Below are 24924 nucleotides of genomic sequence, written 5' to 3'. Positions count from 1 at the left end.
CCTCTAGTGGCCTTGGTGGGGCCAGCCTGAGGGTCTTTCCAAGGTCAGAGTGGGTCTCAAGTCTGGGACCTGCCTCGGGAGTCAGTCCCAGACCCCTAGGAGATGCCCTCGCAGTCTGGGTCCCCTCTTCCCCCATATAGTCAGAGAGGAACACCACTGGTGGGTGGGTATGTGTGCCCCTCTACTAGGTAACTGGCCACTGTGCAAGGTGCTTCATGGGGGGCAGAATGACCCTGTGCGCAAGTCCTCCATGCACACCTATGCCCTGGGCATGCATCTACCTCTGAGAGCCTAGGCACCTGTGTGCTCAAGTTTGTATGTGTCTCTGTGGTCTTGGACAAGCATGTGCTTCCTGTGGGTGTCTTGCCCCGGTGGGGCATTTCTGCAACTGTCCCTGGGTATCTCTTTGGGAATGCCTGTGTGCACATGCATAGGTGTGCATGACTCTGAGTGTGCCACTGTGTGCCCATGTGTGCAGCAGTGGAATGTGAGTGTTCTTGCATGTTGCTTCTGGCTAGAGAAGCATCACTTACTACCGGCTATGCAAATCATAGCCCCTGCCACAGATGTCAGCGTTCTGGGGTAAGGTGGCAGAATGGTCTGGCACGCGCGCGCGCACACACACACACACACACTCACACTCACACACACTGTCGTTCCAAAGCCCAGTGTCCACCTTTGTGGTACACACACTAGGTGCCAGGTCCACCTTTGATTGGCCGAGTGAGTGAAGGGCTGTCCCCTTCCTCCCACACTCATACCTGCACACAGACTCCCTCATGGGGAAGGCCTCAACCCAGCGCACGCTCATCTGAGACTCCTGGTTGAGGGGAGAACAGAGGACTGAACTGCTGCCAGCATTCCTTCAGTGATCCAGGCAAAGTGCAGCCTTACCTCTGCCCCCAAACCACCTCCTACCGCAGTCCAGAGTTCTGGGCAGGACTGGGAACCAGGGTTCAAATTCGGATTACCACCAGGCAGGGGTGGGAAACCCCAAGCCCTCAGGTCTACCCCGCCATCATCGCTGTCTTTCCGTCCCCCACGGCCTCCTTCCTTATCCCAGGAGAGACCCTCACGCCTCAGCTCTAGGGGAAGCCGGGGACGCCCTCGGGCGGTGGGAGGCAGATGCCAGGCTAAGGGCTGGAAAAAGCCCCCAGAGCCCTCCGGCAGATCCTCCTTCCCTAGGCTCCAGGCCGCCCGGGCCCGTCCCTGGGCGTAGCCAGTAGAGGGCGCTGCGGCCCGGGCCCCCTCACCGATCCTGCTCCGTCGGGGGCCCCAGTCGGCGCCCACAGCCTCTCCTTGGGCACGTCCCAGTCCCGGGCGCTGCTCCGCTGGCCGGCGGGCCGAGGGATGCGGGACCCGAGGGCGCGACCCAGAAGGGGAGAGGCCAGGGCGCCTGGGTTCCCGGAAAAGACATTGGGACTGGGGTGCGGGTCGGCCCGTTTGGGAGCCTGGGCGCTGGGCTGAGGACCGCGAGAGGCGGGGAAGAGCTCGGATGCCCTGGGGCCGGGACGCCTGGGTCCCCGGCAGGGGAGGGAGGCGGGCCCGTGGAGCAGCGGGACGGGCGGCTTCTGCGCCTTCGCATTGGCTTCGCCGCTCGTCCGTTAGCACCGCGTGGCCCAATGCGCGCGCCTGGGGGGCGGGCACTGGTGCTGATGCTGCCGTCAGTCGGTGTTGCAGGGATGCGGCGGCGGGAGCAGCCGCCCTGACTCGCAGAGCATCCTCCTCCGAGCGGCACCGCGGCGGGGCGGGCGGACGAGCCGGCGGGCGGGGACGGCGGGGAGCGAGAGAGGCGCGAGGCGGCCGACGCCGCTGGCCCCGGCTCTACCACCCGCTGGATTCGGGGAGGCCCTGGGGCTCCGATCCCCACCCTCCAGCTCCTGGCGCCCCAGAACCAGGTAGGGGGGGTGCTGCGGCGGAGACGGGCGGGGGGCGGGAGCGGATCGGGGGAGGGGAGCGTGCGGAGGGGCGGGGGAGGCAGGAAGGATGGGTTGGGGGGCGGGGGCGCTGCCGCGCTGAGAGGGTTGGCTGGGTGACAGCGAGGAGGCTAAGTGGCTGAGGAGGGGGTTGGGGGTAGGAGGCTCCCTGTGGAAGGGGCACTGGCTCTGAGCTGGGGTGAATGGAGAGAGGTGGGAGGGAGGGTCGTTGGGGGGAAGGGATGGGGCGAGAAGGAGGGGCATCCGGAGGGCTGGGAGGGAGGCTCTGAAGGGGGGTCCCCAGTCTGTGCTGGCCCCAAGGGCTGGAAGCAGTGCTCGTCCAGAGGGGCTGGGAAGCTGTTGTGCTCTGAAGGGTCTGCAGGGGAGAAGCCAGCGAAGAATTGGGCTTAGTGGGAGAAGGGGAGGGCGCTGGAGAGGGGAAAGAGAGAAGTGGAGAGGCAAGGCAGGAGCAGGGGCCAGGCCAAGGGCTTCATACTGGGGGGCACCATTGAGGACCAGGCTTTACTGGGGGATGGGAGCCAAGGGGAGAGGAGGTGATTGGGAGGGAGCAGAGGTGAAGGTGCCAAGGTGCTGGAGGCAGAGATGGGTCTGTGCCGGTGGAGAGCCAGGAAAGATGGGGGGCCTGAGGGAGAGGAGCGGAAGCTTGCGGGGGAAGGTTGGGGGCGATGGAGAGGGAGACTGGGAAATCAGCAGGAGGGGGCTGTGCTGGGGTGGGAACGCGCTGGGGGCGGGCGACAGGGTGATGGTCAGAGAGTGCTGCAGGGAGAGGCAGCTGCAGGGCCCTGGGCTTGCTCCCCCACCCCCAAAGAGGAGGGGACCATTTCTCAGGTCCCAGCCTCTCCCCCAGCTGAAGGAGCCATCTGCCCTGGGTTCTTTGGGCTGGGTATGAGCTCCTGAACCCCTGATGGCCCTTTGGAGGCAACATTGGCTTTTCTGGGGGCTGCTGCCTTCTTTACTTGCAACCCCCACTGGAGTCCTGGGCAAAGGCATCTGGTGCCTCATGGAACAAGCAAGGACTGGGAGGGGATTGTTTCTTGGTGCCTGGAGGTGAAGGGGGTAGTCGTCCAGACCTGGAGGGATGGAATAAACCTTAGAGGGTAGGTCTTGGGTGTTCAGTCCTCTCAGCTGCTTTGGGGATTTCCATACCCCTCTGGTTTTGTACCTGTGTCGGAGATGGGGTGGGGTGGGGTGGGTGAGGACCTCCCCCTCACTCCCACCCCTCCCTCTGTCCACCTGCCTTGTGTCTGGGTATTCCTTCTGGGGGACTTTAGGGCTTTACATTCTCTACCTTCTGCCAGAGAAGTAGAAAGAGGGAAAGGAGGCAGAAGGAAGAAAGAGTGAAGGGAGGTCGGCTGGTCTGTTAATCGTGAGGCCTTCTGTTTTGTGGATGCTTGAGCCACTCCAGTCCCTAACTCCTGCTGCCCCCAGGGATGCCTCCGGGGATGCTGGCATCTGAGGCTGGGTTGGATCTTCCTGAGGGTTGGGGAGAAGGGTCTAGCTGGAGGTTCCTTCATTCCTACCGGAGAAAGTGTCCTCAGACCCATTCTAGCTTCAGATCCACAGGGGTGGTAGCTGGGTGGCTGGGGAGTTCTCTCCAGGAGTCAGGATTCTGTCCTGGCTTTTCAGCCTGGGCTGAATCCACGCTATGGGCTCCTGAGAGGCTGGGGCTGGGTTCTGGAGGGGCTGTTAGGGACCTCTCTGGGAAGCTCTCACTCTCAGCCTGGGTCCAGTTGCTGCCTCCTGCCCGCCCTTGTCAGTGACACAGACAACCTGACACCGATACGTACACTCGGTGGCACCCACCCAGACACACACCTACACAGACACACACACCTGCATACACAATACACCTCCCGGCGGCACACCGCCTACATTCCCCTCCCGGAGAGACTGCCACCTCGCTGCCTGCCTCAGAGACCTCCCCCAGGTGCCCTGCTCTCATGTACATGACACACACACACGGCCCCTGCATACCCCCCAGAGCCCCAGCTCTGCACTGTTGGCCTTCACCCACAGTACACACACACACAGCCCCCCTACCATCTACCCATTCACCTCCCCAGGTTTACACGATCATGTCAGCACACCTGCACTCTTCCATGCACACCCGCACCCCTGGGACACACCCTCCTGGACGCCTCCTGCCCCTGTCCACATCATGAAGTGTCACGTTAGCATGTTGCCTCAGGCCTTTGTGTGTGTGCATCCCGGCATACACTCATGCTTGCTAACACCCTTTATGCCCTGGCTCACCCCCTAAGCTTCTCCCCCATTTTCATTCACTCCTGTACACTCTATATCTGCATACCCTGGGAGAGGCCTCACCCCATCCCCCAGCCCCAGGCCCTCCTACCCCTCCTGACCATGGCCACAATCCTTCCTGGTCACTCAGCTACACCTGGCCTTCCTCAGAAACTCCCACCCCTGGCACTAATCCTTGTGACTCTACCCCTGCCTGATGCTGGAGCCACACTGTCCATTCATTCCCAGCTCCAAGCCCAGCCCCCAGGGGGACGCCGACCATGTGTCTCACATGCCACCTACGCTGCTGCTCCATCTGTTGGGGCGGCTCCCCACCCGGCCCCATCCACACCGGCAGGCCTGTGGGGCTCAGAGACACACTCAACAAATAATCCAGCATCTGCACGGCACCTGATCATTTACAAAGCCCTCTTGCCACCACCACAGGGGCACCACGTAGGCTCAGCTCTGCCCCTCACTGAGCCTCAGTTCCTCATCTGTAGAATGAGGGTCCTCGTACCTACCTTATGCCTTCTTGCAAGGACTAGATAAGGTGACAGAAACAACGGTACATCATGTTCCTACTGTGAGCCCGGCTCTGGGCTAAGCGCTCTGAACTTTACCGGATGTATTTGCCAGGAACGGATCGAGCCTCTAGCAAGCAGCAGCTGTTTTCATCATGGTCATATAACCTTCCACACACATGTGCTCACACCTGTCATGGATACCCTTAGGAACATTCCCAGGTACCTCATGCTTACTCACAAGGCTGTCCCTGGAAACCACGTGTCCCCTCTGTATCACTGGGGTGTGCCCACCCAGGCCGGTGTCCCCCAGCTCTGCACAGAATAGGGGTGAGCTCACCCGTCCCCTGGCTTGCACCCAAGCTCCTCGGTGCCTGTGCTCCAGCCCCCACTTTGCCGAGTCATTCAATTGCACCTCAGTCCCCAGCTCATCCAACTCCTCAGCCCCACACACCTGACAAACAGCCTTATCATGCACGCCTTGAGCTGCCACCTCTTGTGCCAGCCCCCTGTGTGCTTCCCTCCATGTACAGAGACCTGTGCAGGGACCCTCCCATGTACACACCATTCACTTCCTGTCAGTGCTGCTATGGGACAACCCTCTCCAATCTTCCTAGACAGGAGGAGGTGCCCCCCAGAATAGGGGAGGGTCCAGGGGGCAACATTTGAGTCTCAGCTCTGCCACTTCCAAGCTATATGACCCTGGGTGGTGGGGGTAGCCATTTCCTCTCTGAGTGTGTTTCCTCATCTGCAAGAGGGGGCAGTGATAAGACTTGCCTTGATTACTTTCCCCACCTGGTGGAATCAAAGGAAACATGAGACACGTGGAGTTTTGCACATTGCAAGATGCTGAGATGAGTAGTTTTAAATGTAATCATTAATAAAACATACTTTAGTCTATGCTAGGCACTGTTATAAAGTGCTTTATGTATATTAACTCTTAATTTTGACAATGCTGGTATTACCTCTATTTTACACATAAGGAAACTGAGGCCCAGAGGGGCTGAGTAGTTGGCCCAAAGTCACACAGCCAGAAAGGGGGTAGAGCTGGCGTTTGAACCCAGGCTCCAGAGTTAGTGCCTCTGGTCACTATTTGTTTTTTGCTCATAGCTGGGGTGTGGCCAGGTACGGACATGCTCTAGGTCTTCCCAAAAAAGTCATCAGGGCTGGAAGGAGGGAGCAGAGAAGTGAGGTCAGAACTGCTTGTGGCCCACCAGGCCTGGCCCCTCCCAAATGATTCAAGGGCCCCCTCCTGAGCTTTTCTGAGCAGTAGTCATCCTGCCTCAGCTCACAGTCTCCACAGAAGGGGAACTCACCACTACTCACCACTACCCCCCACCCCCCCACCTCCCACTCCCCTCACCCCCGCCCTGGAGGCAGCCTACTCCACTGTTGGATGCTTTCAATTGCCAGCAAGCTTCTCTTTAGCTCGAGCCAAAATCTCCCTCCTCCTAACACGCACTTCTCCCACCTGTCCACGGGCTGCCTTCTGGGGCCACCAGAATGTGTGTAAACCCAGCTCTTCCTCCCTGGCGCCTGGGGGAGGCCCCTGCTGTCACACTCCCAGCTGGCATGAGAGGGAGCTGGCGTGAGGAGAAGAGAGCCAGAGGGAGGCTGGCATTCCCATGGTTGGAGGTGTGTGTGTGTGTGCATGCATGAGCACGCACGCGTGTGCGGTGTAGATGTGGCCAGAGATGGGGGTGGGTGATCTGAGGAGAAGGCGCCCAGCCAGGGGCTCTGCCAGTGTGGGCATGGACAATCCCTGCTCCCGGAATTTGCATCTGTTTGCTCAGGTGGCAGTGGTGGTAAAGGCCGGGTGTGTGTGTGGTGGTGGTGGTGGTGGTGTGGGGTGTGTGTGTGGGAGTGTGGGTGTATGTGTGGGGGGTGGTCACTGAGGCTCTCTATCGGGAGGAAGGCCCAGGTCTGAAATGGTGGGTACAGTGGGAAGCGCCTAGAGTGGAAGGCCAGGAAGCTTTGTTTTAGTCTTGCTCTGCTGTGTGGCCCTGGATCAGTCACTGCCCCTCTCTGGGACTCTGTTTCCACCTCAGATAAAGCCAGAAGATTGAACTCTGTGACCTCTGAATTCTGTGGTTTAGAGTCTGAGCGGCCTACTCAGTCTGGGTTGTCTGCAGAGGGCAGTGGTCCTTGTGGAGGCCACATCAGAGAAAGGTGGGCTCTGAGCTCCCCACGTCCCTGCAGCCTGTGGGCAGCGCAAGGTGGCAGGAAGGCCACAGGCATGAGAGCCAGTGGCCCCCTGACCTGCACTCACACTTGGGCAAATGAGTTTCTCACGTGAAGTTCAAGCTGCTTGTCCGTAAGCCTGGGGTGATGAGTGGACTCACCAGACCCCTGGAATTCGGGGTTAAATGAGACTGTGCAGGCGGTGGTCCAGCCAGGTGGTCCAGCCAGGTTCTGGGGTGGGGATCCCAGAAGTCACAGCCTACGTGCCACTGTGGCACTAGCCTGGCCTGGCTATGGAAGTCTAGAAGGAGGTTGTCAGCCTAGGAGGACCTGGAAAGGGTCTGTGGAGAGGGCTCAGTGGGTGAGAGAGTAGGCCAGGTCCCAAGAGTAGCCGAGGCATCCCCAACCGACCCCCCCTCGGTGGGTCCCCTCCTCACTGGCTCAAGGCTGCAAAGTCCATCTGTGGGTAGGAGGCACTGGGTAGCTGACTGGGTGCAGAATCCCAGGGAACATGGGAGAGGTCAGGTCCCCAGAGGAACAGGGGCCAGAGATGGCTGGTAGTGTGCACTGAGCTGACTTGTCAGTCAGTGGGCACTGGAGAAGAAGAGTGTGTCTTGGGGAGCAGTGGCTGGACTGTGGGTACAGGGGGCTTCCAGTGCCCTGCATGAGCCTGGGGGAAGGGCCATTGCCCTGTAGAACTCTAGGGGGACCATTTGTTTACCTGATGTAGTTGTGCAATGCAATGGCAAGGTGGCATGGAGATCTCCAGCCGGTGGCATGGAGATCCGAGGCCAGAGAGCTCTGTACCAGCAGAGGAAGGATGGTGTGTCCTAGGTTTGCAGGAACCCCCTGCATCCTGGGGGGAAGGGTGGGTTGGAGGCTGGGTCAGCAGAAACTTAGTTCCAGGGACGGGAAGAGCAGCAGGCTTCCCAGGGAACTGTGGGGGTGGGGTGGGGTGGAAGGAACGCAGGTGTCCACTTAGCACATACTCCTCTTGGGGCCCTCACTGTCTCACAAGCCTGAAGCTGCCCCAAGGGTCCCTAGGTCCGTGGAGAGAGGACCCAGGGAGGGCTGGGGCTTCCTTCTGGCCAGCCCGGCAGTCCCTGTGCCGGCACCGAGCCAGGCTGGCCTGTGCTGCGGAGCTGTGGGCTGTGGGGAGAATGAGTAATGAGTCGTGAGGGGCCCTGGTTCCCAGACCCTGCCCTCACCCCTCCCTGGAGACACTGCACAAGCCCAGTGTCTGCCCCCCCAGCTGCCTCACAGCACAGGACCCGCTCCCCTCCCACACTCCCCCTCCACAGCTTGGCACACACAGCCCCGAGGAGTCACCCCCTCCTGGATTCTCATGCAGTTTGCCTCCCCCCACCCTCACTGGCCTCCAGGTAAATTCCTTCTGGCTCCTAGGACCCAGGCAGCTACCTCCTAGCCTCTGGAGGCCTCCTCACCAACCTTCACTTGATCTGTGCTCTGCCAACCTCCCCAGCAAGGGAGACCCTGCCCTGAGGCTTTTTCAGTAAGAAGCCCTCTGGTAGCTCCCCTAGGGTATGACAGAGGGATTGGGCTCCATGGTGGGGCAGGGGGAACTAATCCCCTCCTTCTCCTGAGCTGAGGGGTGAGTGGACAGAGCACGAAATCCTATTCCCTCTGCTAGAGGAAATCGATAGCTAATTAATTCCCTCCCCAAAATGTGTTGGGAGGTGGGGGTGGGGGTGGGGAGAGAGGCAGGGCCAGTGAAGACTGAGACCCTAGCAGAGGGGGAAAATGACAGAGGAAGGGTGTCACTCTTTCGGCCTCCTGGCCTGTGGTCTCTGCCTCGGTTGAGGGTCTCCCTGCCCCTTCTGGAGAGGAGGGGGTTTGGCCTTTCCCTTCCCCAAGCCTAAGGGTCCCCCTCCCCTGCCCTGGGCCAGGGTGGGGGTGCATGTGTGTGGGGGTAAGGGCGTCAATCAGCCTGGGAGCAGGTGCTGCATTTAATTTGATTGGCTAATTAGCCCGCGCATGTTAATTATCTCCATTACCCAATGAGGAGAGGCAGTGGCAAAGCTATATATAACCCGGACAGTGTTCAGAGGGAGAGGGGGCTGTCTTCCTGGATTGCCTTCTGTCCCCTGCTTGGGAAGGGGCAGCCCTTGGAGGGGCAGTGAGGCAGGACACTTGAGTCCCCATCGACGCCTGTGGGATTGGGCAGGGGGTGGGGTGCTGGGGGTGACAATCAGAAAAAGCCTGATGGAAGGACTTGAGAACTTGGCTTTGAGGGTCTCTAGGAGATGGCTCCCCAAACTCTCCCGCTCTTCTCCTGAGGACTTCTCTGTCCCTTCTTCCTTGGCACACTTGTCATCCAACCATCCCTGCCCTCCCTGACTCTCTGCTCACTCCCCTGCTATGGTTTTTTAGGGTGCCCCTAGCTTTTTCTCTCTCCCCTCATACTCCGGCTTCCTCCCATGTAGAAAGGGACTACACCCATCTGATCTCCCTCACCTCTCCTCCTTTTGTTTCTCACTGCCCTGAGCTACACCTGTGGCTGCCCCATCGTTTGTCTCCTTGTGGACAGGCTGGAGTCTGGCCCATGTGGATATTAAGTTCCAGTTCCCTGCTGATGGGCTGTGTGCCCTTGGGCAAGTCCCTAGACTTTCTATGTGGGCTTCCCCAGTGGTTAATGGGAATAACGGGACTTCTCAGAGTGATTAAGTAAAATGCCATTTGTAAAAATGCCCAGCATCCAGGGCTTTGACTAATGCTGTTTGGAATAATTTTCTCCATCTTCTCTTTCCTCTTCTCCCCATCAGGCCACCTTTCTCCTCCATCACTCTTCTGTCACCTTTCCTGCGATTACCTCCCCTGCCCCCGCCCCCCTTCCATCTTTCCCTATCTCTTCCTAAACTTTGGCCCCTCCCTGCTTCTTTCCCAAGCTTCTCCCCACCTCCTTCCCTTCCTCCCTCCCCAAAATAAAATCAATGCAATATTCAGGAGGGTTGTTGGATATAAATAATTACGACTCGGAGTTTAACGAGATGCAAATTCCCCTCCCCGGTGTGGGGTATAAATTGCTCTCTGACAGCCCGTTACAAGGGTAATCATTTCAGAAAGGCAATTTTATGTAAATAAGCTTGCTTGCCTCCTGGTGGCTCCCCCAGCCCTGGATGGGGAGGGAGGTGGAACTGAGGGGTGAAGAGAACCCAGGTATTGGGCCAGGCCTGAGGCTGAGGACTGGAAACTGGATGTTGAGGGTGACAGACATTTAGGTTTAGGAAGGATCTGGGCTGGTGATCAGTGGGGTTGGGACCCAGGCTGGGGTGAGTGTTATCTGGGGGGGGGGGGATTGGAGATGTGGAATCAGATGCTTGTGTCCTTGCATGGATGGAGACGGTTTGGGGCCTGGCCGATCCTCGCTGGCTTCTCTCCCTTGCCCCCTTCTCAGCCAGGTTACCCAATGATCCCATTGATGAATTGGCGTTTAATTAATCCCAATGAATTATTTAGCAACTTCATTATCCAGCATCAGGAGCTGACGAGAGAGCCGAGACTGGCTGGCTGGTGGTGGGAGAACCACACAGATGTTGGGTGGCTCTGAGAGAGGAAGGGGCTGGGGTCACCAGCTTGGGGTAGCTCTCCAGGCCTCACCCCCAGGAGCTGGCCCTGGTCCTGACCTGGGCTCCCACCGAACCTTTAAGAGGCTACTACCCACTCGCGCACGTCTCAAATTGATAATCACCCTAATGAGTGCCATCTCTCTGCAAGTGTTGGGCCCCAGAACTACCGTCCACGGTGATGTCCCTTGCTCTGGGACCCTCTCTGGGTCAGGGCCAGCTCCTCAAATCCTAAAGGGAAACAACTGGGTGACGGGGGAATCAGCACCAATGATCCCCTCCCTTAACCCTTCCCCTCCTCCGAGCCCCTCATTAACCCTTTCCTCTCTGTTTCCCCGCAGGCATCCCTCCCCCACCTTTCGTTGGAGCCCGCAGCGGGGGAGGGGCGCCTCCTCCTCCTCCTCCTCCTCCGCCGCCGCCGCCCCGGGAGGCCGGGACCTGGGCCTCTGCGCCTCGCCCCGCGGCCGGGCTCATGGCACCGTGAGCCGACGAGGGAGCCCCGCTCGGCGCGGGGGGCACCCGGCCCCCTCCCCGCCCCATGCACCCGCGGCTCTGAAACCTGAGCGGGGCCGGGGGCCGGGCGGGGCCGGGGGGATGGCGGCCGGGAGCCCGTGGCGGCCGCCGTCGCCGTCGCCGCCGCCGCCGCTGCCGCTGCTGCTGCTGCTGCTGACGCTGGCGGCGGGCGCGGGCGGCCTGGAGTTCGGCGGCGGCCCGGGGCAGTGGGCTCGCTACGCGCGCTGGGCGGGCGCGGCGAGCAGCGGCGAGCTCAGCTTCAGCCTGCGCACCAACGCCACGCGCGCGCTGCTGCTCTACCTGGACGACGGCGGCGACTGCGACTTCCTGGAGCTGCTGCTGGTGGATGGGCGCCTGCGGCTGCGCTTCACGCTCTCGTGCGCCGAGCCGGCCACGCTGCAGCTGGACACGCCGGCGGCCGACGACCGCTGGCACATGGTGCTGCTGACCCGCGATGCGCGCCGCACGGCGCTGGCGGTGGACGGCGAGGTCCGCTCGGCCGAGGTGCGCTCCAAGCGGCGAGAGATGCAGGTGGCCAGCGACCTGTTCGTGGGCGGCATCCCGCCCGACGTGCGCCTCTCGGCGCTCACGCTCAGCACCGTCAAGTACGAGCCGCCCTTCCGCGGCCTCCTGGCCAACCTGAAGCTGGGCGAGCGGCCCCCCGCGCTCCTGGGCAGCCAGGGCCTGCGAGGCGCCGCCGCCGACCCCCTGTGCGCACCCGCGCGCAACCCCTGTGCCAACGGCGGCCTCTGCACGGTGCTGGCCCCCGGCGAGGTGGGCTGCGACTGCAGCCACACGGGCTTCGGCGGCAAGTTCTGCAGCGAAGGTGAGCCCGGGGGAGCCGCCGCCGGGCGCCGCGTCCCGGGGTCTTGGCCTGGGGGTGTCCGCACCAGCACGCGAGGGTCGCGAGGGGCGGGTGAGGACGCGCGGTGGGGACAGGGAGCGCCCGGTCAACCAGTGACCTGTGTGGTGCGGCCAGTGCGGGACGCCCTGGGGGTGGCGCCGTGTGGTCTGGCCCTGCGGGGGTGGCCGGAGGGCGAGGGCCGGGCGCTGGCGGTCCTGCGGGTGGGGTGAGCGAGGGAGTGTGGGCGCCGGACTGGTGCTGGCGGGGGGCGCGGGAGAGGTCGCGAGGACGGCTGGCGGGGGCGGCGGGGTGGGCCGCCTGGGGGCGGAGCGCGAGGGGCCGGGTGGGGCCGGGGCGGCCGCGGTCTGCGAGCCTCTGAGAGCGAAGCGTGGGAAGTACCGCCGCTGAGGCTCGGGCGGGACGGGAGGCAGAGGGACGGGGCGTGGGGAGAAGGGCGCGCAGCAAGGGCAGGTGAGGGGGGTGGCAGATGGCGGGGTTGTGACTGGGAAGGGAAGTTTTGGGGGAGGGAGAGCTTCCACGAATTCCCCAGAGGCGGAGCCGAGTGAAGAGGGGACAGGTCGCTGGTGGCGCCAGGCCCGGGTCCCTGTGGGCTGTGGTTCAGGGGGAAGGAGGGACTTGAAGGCACTTGCTGTACTTTGGTCTGGTGGGGGAGTGGGGGAGACATTCCCCATCAGTTTGGGGGTGGGGATGGGAATCTCCTTCGGCCCTGGTCTGCGGTGCAGGCATGCTTTCCTCTGTCCCAGATCGCTAGAAGCTGCGGGCCATCTAGCAGCTGTGTGTGTGTCTGCCCACTCTCTCAAGAGGTGGAGTCTTTGGGGGGAGTGTGTGCATGTGCATGTGTGTGCCTGCATGTGCCTACAGACTGGTGCAGCCCTAGGACTGCTTTGGGGATGGGTGTCCTGCTGGGTGCCAGCATGTGGACAGCCATGGGAGGAGTTGAGTCTGCAGGTGCGGCCCTGGGTTTGGGATATACAGTATTTTAACTGTGTATCTGCGGTTGTGGTGGGGGAATCCTTAAGGAGAGTGTTTGGATTGCTTTTGTGGGGTTATTTATATAAGGTTGTGGGATATATCTTCAGGAACTGTGTGTATTAAGTTAACCTGACACCTTCTCACCTTTTCTCCAAGGAGTTCAGGTGCTCCCTAAACTGTGAAAGTGTGTGTCTGTGTGTGTTTGCCTGCATGTGGAGCTGTGAGTCTGGCACTGTGTGTGTTATGTGCGAATGGTTTGCTTGAACAGAGTAGTGTTTACAGATGGGAGTGCAGTGCCTAGGAGATTGAATAGTACACAGGTGTAAGGGTGTGTGCTCATGTGTAGGTAACCGTGTGCATGTGTTTTAATGTGAGACCTCAGTAAGACATTGGAACTCCATAGAGAATCTTCCTTTTCAAGACTTTGAACTTGATTTTCTGATCTCTATGACCTTTCCCCTCCCAGCCTTTCTAAGAAAATAGGATGAACCACACTTCTAACTTGATGGAAGGGGGAATTTGAGCTACAGAAAGGTTACAGTAGTTAGTCCCTGGTCTCACTGGCAAAACTGGGCCTAAGTGTTTGAAAAATGCAGCCAGAGGCACATTGGTCCACCAGAGCCCCGGTGTCCATTCACTGAAAGGATTTATTGGCCAGTGAGGTGCCCAGTGAGCCAAACAAGGTGTGTGCTTTTGAATATGGGCTGTGTGGTTGTGTGTCTGAGATGTGTGGAGGAGAGACAGTTGTGTGTATCATATGGATGTGTTGGATGTGTATGAGATAAATGTGTTAGCTGTGTTGAGCTGGGAGAGATGGCTGCATATCTGACACATTTTGTGTGTGTGTGTGTGTGTGTGTGTGTGTGTGTGTATGAGATTCATGAAGAAAAGGAAAAGGGGTATTAGGTGAGTGTCATACAGCTGGTTGGGGGAGAGTTACCTCTGTGTGTATGTATGTGTGATAGCTGTTGGGGAGTGGTGGTGCTTTGTCTGTGATAAAAGAGCAGAGATAGTCCTCTCTGCCTTCCTAGTACCGAATATAGTACCAGGCCCTTAGTGGGTGTTTGATAAGGATTTGTAGAATGAATTAAGATATACTAATAAGTATTTGAGAGAATAAAGGCTTGGGTATGTGCATATGGAAATATGTCTGCGTATATTTTCAGATATATGTTGTGGGTGGGCCTGGGGTTGTAAACACTGATTGTTTCTGGAGGTGACAGGCACAGTGACAGCCCTACTGATTTGTCTCCTTCTCCCCACCCTGTGACCTCATTCCCTCTCTTTATATTTGTTCCTATTTCCTGGGCAGCTTTTGTAATATCCTGTGCTCATTACACTACTTCTAGTACATTCTCATCCAGCAGAGGAGGAAAGGAATGCACTCCTACCTTTGGGTGTGGGGGTTGAGGAGGAAGACTTTAAGGGGACTAGGCCTGGCTCCTCATCCCAAGACAGATCCCAGGGCCAGAGTCCCCAGGTTTCCCCTGAAGTTACAGTCACGTCATTATTATCTGCTTTGAGTGATTCTCAATTTTATGGAGATTGTGGGCATTTTAAAAAGCCAGTAATTCACAGTACCTTTCCAAATAGGAGTTATTTTTATATCTGTCCGCTGTGAAAATGGACGACTCAAACTGCTATGAATTCAGGAAAGCTTTTAGATGACTTCAATGTTATATTTGCCATTGTGGTTAATCAAATATACATTAGAAAAAAAGTTTTTTAGCTTTATATGCAAGACATATCAATTTGCCTTCAGTATCTGGTGTGCATATGGATTTGTGGATGCTTTGGAATCCCCCCTGCCTTCCTGGGTCTGGGCCTACCCATTGACCGAGAACTTCCCTGTTAGGAAATGTGCTTTTCCCTGCCCCTGCCCCTCCCCACCCAGTGTGAGGGGGGCAGTTCTAACCACAGGTAATTGAAGAGAGAGCTAAGTATGAGTAACTAAGTGTGTGTACCCACTGCTGATTATCACCAAAGCTGGGATGGAATCGACAGGGACTGTGCAGTGATTTGGATGTGAACTCCTCCTGTCACTCATGTGTGAGGATAAACGGCTGAAAAGTGACCAGGGGAGAGGCTGTGCAGGTATATGTGTGAGACCTCGAGTGGAATGGGTGCACAGATGTATAGGACGGATGGCAGGGGTCTACCTAGTTCAGGAGAGGAGTATAAAGCTACTTGTAGTGATGGTGTGCCAGCAGGGAGGTAGAGGCATGTTATTCATGTGTGGGCTTCTTATGTTGGTTGGTGATTGAATTCTATAAGTAGCTATTGAGGCCTTCTTTGTGTGAGGCCTCATGTTGAGAGCTGAAGGGGGGTCAGAAATGAATAAGATGCTGCTCGGGGTGTCGGCTGTTTAATTGGGAAAACAGGTAAAAAAGCAGTCCAGTGTGTGGTGAAGAGCACAGATTCTGCAGCCAGACTGCCCAGGCCATGTGACCTTGGACTTCAGCTCTCTCTGTCCTGGTTTCTTTTTTTCTGGAAAATGGGGGGTAATAATTTGTACCTACCTTACAGAGTTGTTATGGGAGCTAAATCAGCTAATTCACATGAAGTGCTTAGACTAGTGTCTGGCACATAGAAGATGGTCAATAAACACCAGCAAAAGAAAACAGACGAAATAGTGTAATATATTCCCAAAGAGATGCAGCAAGGCAGTGCAGCTTAGTGATCAAATGCAGACTCAGGTCTGGGTTTCTTTCTTTCTTTTTAAAATTTTCTTTAAAGATTTTATTTATTTATTTGAGAAAGAGATAACGAGAGCAAGAGCACAGCAGAGGGGGAAGAGGGAGAAGCAGGTTTTCCTCTGAGCAGGGAGGCCGACACTGGGTTTGATACCAAGACCCCAGGATCATTATCTGAGCTGAAGGCAGGCGCTTAGCTTAACAGACTGAGCCCTCCAGGGGCCCTTCAGGTCTGGGTTTCAATCTGACTTCTGCATTTACTAGGCCTATGCCATCAGGTGAATGCCTACCCTTCGGACGAATTTTTCCTTACCTGTAAATGGAGATAAGCATGCTTGTCCCACAAGTCTGTTGTGGGTATTAAATGAATGTCTGGTACATAATAAATGGTTAGTAGATGGTAGTTACTATAACAAGCAGAATGCTATTGATCTTTTGAGGAGGGAGATGGTTTTACAAGTTGGGGGGGGGGGATCCGTAATAAAAGGCATGCTATTGAAGCAATATTGCTATTGAATAAAAGGCATGCTATTGACCTTAGGCATGGATGAGTAAGCTTGGTTTGAGGAGGCCACCCCATGCATAGACAATAAAAACAAAGACGTGGAAGGAAGGGATGTGTACGCCATGTCCGTAGAGGGGCACCAAGAATATAAGAAAAAGAATGGAATCTAAAGCAGGAGAAGCAGGTTGAAGTCACATCTTGGAGTTTTGACTTAATCATTCAACCAAAATTTATTGGCTATTGTGTCCTGAGTATTGGCAAATGCAGCCACCAAAGAATCTTGAGTAGATATATGAATAATAAGAGCTATATTTCAGAAGCTGGGAGTGTGGTATAGAAGCATTAGAGGGAGCAGAGTTGTGCAGTGGAAAAATCAGTTGGGAGATAGTTCAAGAGAGAGAGATTTTGAGGCTCTGAACCGTGCTTGTCTTGGAGAGTGGTGAGGATGGGGGTGGCACTTGTGACAGTAGTAGAAGCAGCGGTGCTGGTGCTCGGGAGCTGTTGCTGGGATGGAAGCTCTAGGACTCACAGGGAGGAGTCAGGGGTGATGGGGTTTCAAGTTTGCTTGAAGGACGGTGGTGGTGGTGATGGTGGTGGTGGTGGTGGTGGTGGTGGCGGCGGCAGCGGCGTAGGCAGCAGCAAAGTGAAAGGAAAGTGGAGGATGGATGGGGAGCAGATTTGAGAGGGTTGGGTCACAGATCATACACGTGTCGAACTGCGGTGTCCCTTGATCTTCTTAGACCAAGGCGTCCAGGCTGTTGGAAATGTGAGACTGGAGCTTTGAGTTGCAGGCAGGGCTGTGGATGGAGACCTGGGTGCCACAGGGGCCTGTATGGAGAGAGAGACTATTTGAAGTTCTGGAATTGGATGAGGTGGTCAAGAAGAAGGTGAAGAGACTTCAGAGGAGCCCACAGTTGGAGAGGAGTGGCCACAGACATAGCGAAGGAGCAGTTAGAACAAAAAAAGAGACCAGATCACACAGTCAAGGGGGGAGGGCACAGGGCCTCACAGCTAGTGAGTGTTTTTCTCTAGGTGCCTTGAACTTTTATATCATTTAATTCTTGTGCCACTGCCAGAGATGGAAAAGCTAGGATCTGAACCTGGAGCTGACTCTGAGACCTGTTGCCCTGCCCACCTTTGTCCATGCTGCCTCCCGAAGCTCAGGCAGTTGGTCAGTTGTGCCCATGCATTACTTGTGTTTGGTTTCCTGGGGGATATTTGGGGACAGCATTTCAGCAGAAGCCAGTAATCACCCCCAAATTCTTCAGGTCACAGCTTCTCCCTCAAGTCAGTATGTGACGAGGGTGTGTGCCTGTGTTTGTCAGCCAGCTGTCCCAGCACCAAGGAGGGCAGTAGAAATCGATCAGTAAAATCTCAGTCTTCAGGAGCCGGGGTGGGGGGGAGGGTGGGGGGGGAGGAACTCACCCCGGAAAGTGGAGCGTTATCCCATTAAAGTACACAACTCACCAACACTGAAACCATTTCAGATGGAAATCTTTCTGAGATATGTTGCACACCTCTCTGCCTCCCTAAACATAATATTTGGAAAGTGATTTAACCTTTTCCAGATGACTCAGGATGTCGTGATTCCCCTCAGGTATTGGCCTGTCACACAGTGGTTCCTTCATTGAGGTTTGTCCCTGCCTGACATGATGCCTGACTGCTGTATTTGGAGTCCTTAAATTAGCTTCTCTGAGTTTTTCCACCTCCTCTCTTAAGAGGAGTTGTCAGGTGGCACCTCTCTCCCCACCTCTGTGTTTGCGAACTTGGAAATCAGCATTGCCAAGCGTGTTGGGGCTGTGTGTCGCCACCAGTGATGGGGTTCTCGGCAATGTCTGAGAGGTTCTCCCATGAGGAGATAACAGTTTTTAATGTATAACTGTCAATCATGTTCGTTTTGGCTGCTCAGAACCTTTTCTTTTCTTTTGTTCTGGTCTTCATCACTGTCCTTGATAACGAATCTGCTGGAATCCCGAGTTCGTATTAGGCAAGACAATACCCTCTATGCCCGCTGGTGGGGCAGATAAGACCTCTGTGTGTAAGTTGAGTAAATGAGTCACATATGTGGGATCATTCAGTCAGCTGTAACATCCGATACCCGTGGTCCTGACAGTTTCTGCTGCTGGAGATGGCTCCAGGCTCAAGAGAGCAGTACAGGGGGTGGCTGGCATGAGAACCCAGAGAGGAGAAAGATACTCACAAGGAAAGCCTCACATGGCAGAGTGGTTAAGAGCAAGGGCTGCCCAGGGTCGAATCCGACTTTGCTACTTGCTATGTGTGTAAACTTGGGCAATTTACTTAATCACATTGTTCTTCAATGTCCTACTCTATAAGATGGAGGTGACAGTGTTGTTGCAAGGACTAAATGAGTTGCATGGAAATCCTTTACAACATGCCAGTCACTATTGTAAATGATCGATAAATGCTACTATGATCATTAACCCCGGTGGTCAGAGAAGGCTACAAGGAGGAGGTGAGACTCAGCCAGATCTTGAATGGGGGCTGAGATCTGTGGAGTGAGTGAGTGAGTGAGGTCCATGGAGGTGGAAAGGAACAGGCAGGGTTTTCTCTCCAGCAACACAGCCTAAATGAGTAGTCTAGGAGATGTGAGCTGGGTGTGTACGGGGCTGGGGGGGGGGGTGGGGGGTGGGCGGAGGGGGGAGTGGCAGGTGGGCGAGGAGACCAAGATGGTTGTGCTTTGGGGGAGATAAGATAAGAACTGTAGAGTCAGGTCAGCTAATAAAAGTCTTGACTTCCAGCCAAGAATGTAGCCCATGGGAAGTTTGAAAGCCACATTTTGACTCTGTCCCTCACCAGCAGCGTGCCATGAGACAAGTCTCTTCCACCTTATGAGGCTCAGTTTCCCCATCTCTAGGAGAGACTGATATAGCAGCATCCACTGATGAGGGATGGAAACAATGCACAGAAAGAGCCAGGGACACTTGAAGTACTCAGTATGTGAGAAGTGTTTTTGATTATTCATTCAACAAACATAGGCATGCCTTTTCCTGAGCCGGGAACTGCAAGCAGCTGGAGGTAGAGATGAATGAGACATTGTCCTTGCTCTTGGATATTGCACAGTCCAGCCAGGAAGCCGACATGGAAATGCAATTGCAATAGAGATATAATAAAGTGAAATAATAATACAATGTACATATTGAGAGTGGGCACAGAAGAGGGGCGGCTAGCCCTGCCTGCGAAGCCAGTTGGGAACACAAACAGAGGTATACTGACCTGGTCTTAAAACAAGAGCTGAGGGTGGGAGGAGTGAGAACAGGGAAGGATGTTTTAAGCCAAGGGAATGGTATGTGCAGAAATGTAGCACATCAGAGGATGGACGGCAGCTGGGTGTGGCTGGAGCCTGGATTGTTGCAGGAAAGGAGGTTGGAGGGAAGCATGGCCGAACTTCCAATGGACTTACCTGAGAAGGTCAGACTTTATCCTGGAGGCACTGGGAAGCCCTGGAGGATTCTAAGCAGGATCATGACTTGGTTAGACCACTTTGGTGGTGCGTGAACTAAGAATTGTAGGAGGAAAGACTGGCTGTAGGGGGGGGGGGATCATTGAAGAGGCTTATTAATATTCCAAGGAGAAAATCGAGGAGGGTCTGGACATGGGGGCTGTGGTGGAGGAGGGATGGGGGATGAAAAGCATTTCCAGGAGTTTTTTTTAGTTTTTAGGATTTAATTTATTTTATTTTTTTGAAGATTTTATTTATTTATTCATGAGAGAAACAGAGAGAGAGAGAGAGGCAGAGACACAGGCAGAGTGAGAAGCAGGCTCCATGCAGGAAGCCTGATGTGGGACTCGATCCTGGGTCTCCAGGATCATGCCCTGGGCCGAAGGCAGTGCTAAACCACTGAGCCACCGGGCTGCCCAGTTTTTAGGATTTTAGATGGTGGAACTGACAGGATCTGGTGATTGATATGAAAAAAAAGAGCGAGGCTGATTTCTGGATGCCTACCTTGATCAGAGAAAGCAGGCAGGAGGAAAGGGCTTGTGGGAGAAGGGTTAGGAAGTCCATCTTGGACGTGTTGAGGGTGAGAAGCCCATGAGACACTCAGGTAGAGCTTCTCTGAAGGCAGGTGGAAACATAGGTTGAGAACATGGAAGAGAGATTTGTATCAGAGCCACTGGAAAGTTCTGAGCATGAATGCATATGTGCACGTGTGTGTGTGTGTGTGTGTGTGCATGTGTGTTGATCACAGCAGTATTTAGACAGGTGTATCTGGCACCTGTGCCAAGAGAGCCTAGTTGGGGATGGACAGGGAGACCACCCAGGAGGAGGCTCTTGCAGGAAGCCAGGGGTGAAGGGTGAGAGTGTGGGCTATGATGACTTAGGAGCACAGTGATCAAAGTCAAAGGTGATTTTGTGCTGCTGGGCAAGATTCCTTTCCTGTCCACAGGAAGTAGGTACTACCACCAAGCTCATGACGTTGTTGGGAGGGTAATGGTGAGATGCATGGTGAGGGTCAGTATGGTACTGGGCACTTGGCTAACTCATGGTCTTTCAAACCTGGCAGAAGAGGGGACATGTTAGTGGGTCACCCAAGAAATGTTGGTTGAAAGCAGTACCTTTGCCAAAAGCAGGGAAATGGGCACTTTGCTGCGGGGATGGAGATAAGCATGGCTTTGGTGGTGGAGTTTGAATGTCAGAGAGCTGTCTGAGTAATTGCTCAGCACACAGATGGGGACGCAGAACTGGCACCCAGGGAAGAGGCCCAGTCTACAAACACAGGTTGGGGAGTCCTTAAGCCATGGAAGTGAGCTATCACCAAGGAGGGCAGGGAGAAGGAAGGAGTGTGGAGGGCAGAGACCTGAGCCAGGAAGGGTCTATGATGGCAGGTGTGGGACACAGGTGAATCAGCAGAAAGCAAAGAACAGCAGAGAAGGAGAGGTCAATGAGTCTCTAGGAGCTGACTCTTGGAAGCCAGGAGAGGGAAGGCTCAGGCAGCCAGCAAACCAAGCTTGCTTCTTGCACCTTCCTAAGTATAGCACGGCCCACGTTTGTGGCAGGTGGGAATCCTTTTTGAAATACTGGCCATGTTGGATTATCTAGAAATCACCATGCCTCTTTATTCGTACAGATGCTGGAGAGATGGTTGTGCTGACCAGGGTCTTCACAGACTGGGGCCAATGAGGTTCTGACATGAGACTCCTCATGAGAGCCCAGGGATTTTCCTAAGAGCTATTTTTCTAGCTCTCTGGCAACCCCTACCATAAATGCAATGGGATTCAGTTTATTTAAGAAAATCATTGTGGACAGAGCTTTTGGGGGATGCAGCTGGCAGGTAAAAGAAGCTCTCTGTGTGTAACACACGTAGATATGTTAAGGCTTGTGTGAAATGCAGATAGATGGTCGGTGGATAGAAAGGGAGGGGGCTGTGTTCATCAGAGGGCAGGAGTCTTAGCGGGCGGAGGGAGTGTGGGGTGTGGTGGTGGTGTATGCATCTAATATTAGGTATTAGATCACTGTGTGGGTATTGATTCTGCATTCAGCCTGTGTGTGTGTATGTATTACGGAGGTGGGATAAGGTCTGATAAATGACAGTGTGTGTGTTTCTGGAGTGCAGCTAACCCCCTAAGAGCCACTGAGCAAATAACATAAAATGATGCTGGAGGTAGGAGACAGTGTGTGCATGTGGGCGTGAGTGTGCACTGAACAGCAGTTTGTATGTATATGTGTGTATCCTGGGGCCTGCACGCCCATGTGCACGTGCATATGTATGTGTGTGTTTCCCCACAGGGTCTGTACGTTTGTAGGTTGTGCTGTTTCTCTGCCCGCCTGTTGCTTCCTCTAAAGTCTCACAGTAGGTGGGCATGTGAGAAAGGTTTGGAGAAGGAGGTGACCTGGCTCCCAGAGCAGGAGTTGTAGCTTCTCTGGAGGAACTGTCCGCATTTGGATGAAGACCTCAGGGCCAGGCCCAAGCAGACCCCTCCTAGGTGAGGGCTGGCTACCCAGAGGCTGCGGCAGGACCTAGGGCCAGGGCCTCAGAAGTGATGTAGTCTGCCTCTCTCATTTTTACAGGGGAGGGCCTGGTGGCTCAGAGAGGTTACGTGCCTGGGGTGGGAGTCACATGGCACTTTGAGGCACAACTGTGTTTTCTGACCTCTATGGATAACTTTTCTCCCCTGGTCGGGTGGGAGGTGGTTGCATCTGGGTGTGCAAAGGCTTCAGGTGTGGGTTGTGAGAGATTATATGTGTCTCTGGATCACTGAGTGCCTATGTGTGTCAGTGTGTCACCAAGTGTGAGTGTGTCTCGGGTAAGCTCCATGTGAGTGTGTCCCCATCTGTCTTCGAGGCACAGTGGAATGCAGGGGAGGAGTGTACTTGAGAAAGTCAAGACTGCCTGCCTGCCACACCTGGCTCTCCTCCGATTCTGCATGTGACCTTGAGGGTCACTTCCCTGCCCTGGGCCTCAGTTTCCTGAAATGTAACATGAGATTTGGGTCCTCCTGGACTGCGTGACCCCGTGTATGAGGCATTGACTCCCGGGAGCAGCTCTCTCTCAATCTTGTTCCTAGCAGAGCCTTCCAGCCTGGGTGACTTGTGCCAGGACCTGGGTGGGCTCAGGGACTTTGAACTCATCACCCCCTGGGAACCCTGTTCTTGGTACCCCCACTAATGAGCCCTCCTTTCTTCTCTCTCTCTGCCTTACCCTTTCCTGCACCTTGCTGGCCTGCAGAGGAGCACCCCATGGAAGGTGAGTGATGCTTTTTGGTCATTGGGGTGGTGGATCAATCACCATGGGGTCTTATATGAGGGTATGTCATTGGCCACCTAAGGGCTCCCTCTCCTGCCCCATGTTTGGGACCTGCTAGGGAAGGATGTCTGGGGGTCCTCTTGGCTGCCTCAGCCCCACGTCTTGCCTGTTCCCTCTTTATTAGTTTGCTGGGGAGAACTGCTGGGCAGAGGGCAGGCCTTTCCACTTGCCAGTCTTCAGTGCTAGCCTGCCAGCTGGCATTTCCTCCTCTTTAGGGAGGAGACAGGAGTAAGGGTGAAGGGATGGCGCTGGAGGATCTGAAGTTCCAGAAGTGAGTGAGGAGACAGCTTTTTTTGCCCAGCCCAGCTGAGGGAGCCTAAGATGGCCACAAAGTTGGGGGGGGGGAGCCCGCGGCTGGGGACTGCTTGGGTGGTCTGCTCTGGGTCTGAAAAATGCAGGCAGAGGGTGGGGAGCTGTGTCCCTGGGTCACTGTGTCAGCAGGTGTAGGTGGGTGACGGCTTCTCCACTCTGACACTTGAGCAGGCCCCCCCTGCCCCCAGGGCTGGTAGGTAGGGGCGATCTCCTTCTTTCTTTGGCCCAGGCCGCAGGCCAGGGGTAGGGCAGAAGCATGCCTCTCTTTGGAGTCCCTCTGTCCATTCCTTCCCTGTCTTCTGTTTCATTTTCCTTCTCTCTCTCTCTCTCTCTCTCTCTCTCTCTCTCTGGTTTCTGTGTTTACCTTTCTTTTTCTCCAGGGCTCTGTCTCTGGACCTCTTTCCTTGCCTCGGTTTTCCCCCAGGCTCTCCCTGGGCTCCTGTCATCTTCTGAGTCTTCCCCTCTGGCTTTGGTTGGCTCTGTCCCTTTTATTCCTCTGGGGTGGACAAGGCCAGGGAGAAGGGATCACTAGGTGAGATGGTCCCCCAGCCACTGTGGAGAAGGCAGACAGCAAGCTGGGCAGGAGGTGGGACCCGGTCACCATACCTGGCCCACATTCTTACCCTGGAGAAGCAAGAAGCAGGTGGGGGGGGAGGAGCTCCAGGCTGGGAGCTCCCTGGGCCAGGGCCCTGGCGTGCGAGGAGCAGGGGACAGCCTCCCGAGTATGCTCGAGGATGCCCGAGTCCTGGGTAGGAAAGAAGGGGAGGGCTTTTGGCTCAAGTGTGGCCTGGAATCTGTTATTCCTTGTGGTGTCCATGATTTGGCTTGTTGCTTACTGATGTCTCTTCTCCTTGGGTGACCACCGTTCCCCTGATCCCAGCGGGCAAGCACCCATCTGAGTGTGTGTGTGTGAGAGAGTAGTGTGTATCTGTGTGCACACGTGTTCGGGAGGTTCCGCTGCTGCGTTGTGTCTGTGTGCCTCCGTGCACACCTGTACCTGTCTGCTTGGGTGCTGGTGCCTGAGCGCATGTGGAGGCGCGTGCACTCCGGTCATCGTGTCTTCTGTGGCGTGGCCCACATCTCTGTGTGCCTTCGTAGTAGTGTCTGCATCTATGTCTGCATCTCTGCATGTCAGTGTTTACCTCTGTGTGTGTGAGAGAGAGAGAGTCTGTGTGTCTGGGTGGACGCAACCTTCTGAGGGCTGGAGATAAGATTTAGTGCTGATGTGACTTTTACTTGCTCTTGATGTCATGTCTCCTCCGGAACAAAGGGAGAGATGGAGGGAGGAGGAGAGAGGGAAATGAGCCTGAAGGGAAAGGCTTGTGGGGAGGAAGGATGGGGCAGAGAGATGGGAGAAAGGAGGGGGGTAAGTAGAGGCAGGAAGGAGAAGTAGAGGGAGAGGCAGAAAGGGGAGAACTTGGCGGGGGAGGGGGGGAAGAGCCAAGCTAAAGGAGAAAGCAGGAGGGCCTTTGGGGAGAGGTGACCGAGCCAGGAGGGGACAGAGAGGACCCAATTCTTTTCTGAGCACGTAGGGTAGACAGGGACAAGAAGGGACACTGTCGGGGACAAATGGGGCATGAGGCCCTACAGACACTGCTGAGCCATTTGTTGGGGGCGGCATGGTGACCTGTTGGCTTGGAGATGGCACTGCGTGTGCCCGCCTGTCAGCGTGTGTGTATACACACCGGGGCTGTGACGCCTCTGTGTGTCTGTCTCTCTGTGATGTGTCTGCTTGTGTGTCTCTCAGTCTTGTCCCCTGCAGCTGTCTTCCTTCTCTTGATGCTGGTCTTCTTGGGGGTTCTGATAGAAGCGTTAAGGAGTGAGACTGGGAGT

The 24924-nt window shown here is 55.8% G+C and overlaps 1 protein-coding gene across 16 annotated transcripts in view; it reads left to right on the top strand.

Annotated features, from left to right (window-relative positions):
- The first annotated feature begins 11046 nt into the window (after positions 1-11046).
- Positions 11047-24924, top strand: part of NRXN2 (neurexin 2) — a 96852-nt gene continuing 82974 nt past the window's right edge. For 13 of the 16 annotated variants that reach the window (XM_072789728.1, XM_072789733.1, XM_072789734.1 and 10 more), the window contains exons 1-2: positions 11047-11806; positions 22702-22719. In XM_072789728.1, coding sequence (XP_072645829.1) covers positions 11062-11806; positions 22702-22719 — 763 coding nt within the window. In that variant the 5' untranslated portion in view covers positions 11047-11061. Of the gene's footprint in view, positions 11807-22701; positions 22720-24924 lie in introns of those variants that run through there. The other 3 variants (XM_072789738.1, XM_072789739.1, XM_072789737.1) reach the window with 1 other exon arrangement.

This window comes from Canis lupus, chromosome 21, assembly GCF_048164855.1.
Source record: "Canis lupus baileyi chromosome 21, mCanLup2.hap1, whole genome shotgun sequence".
Taxonomy (NCBI): Eukaryota; Metazoa; Chordata; class Mammalia; order Carnivora; family Canidae; genus Canis; species Canis lupus.
This window is presented reverse-complemented; position numbering and strand designations above follow the sequence as displayed.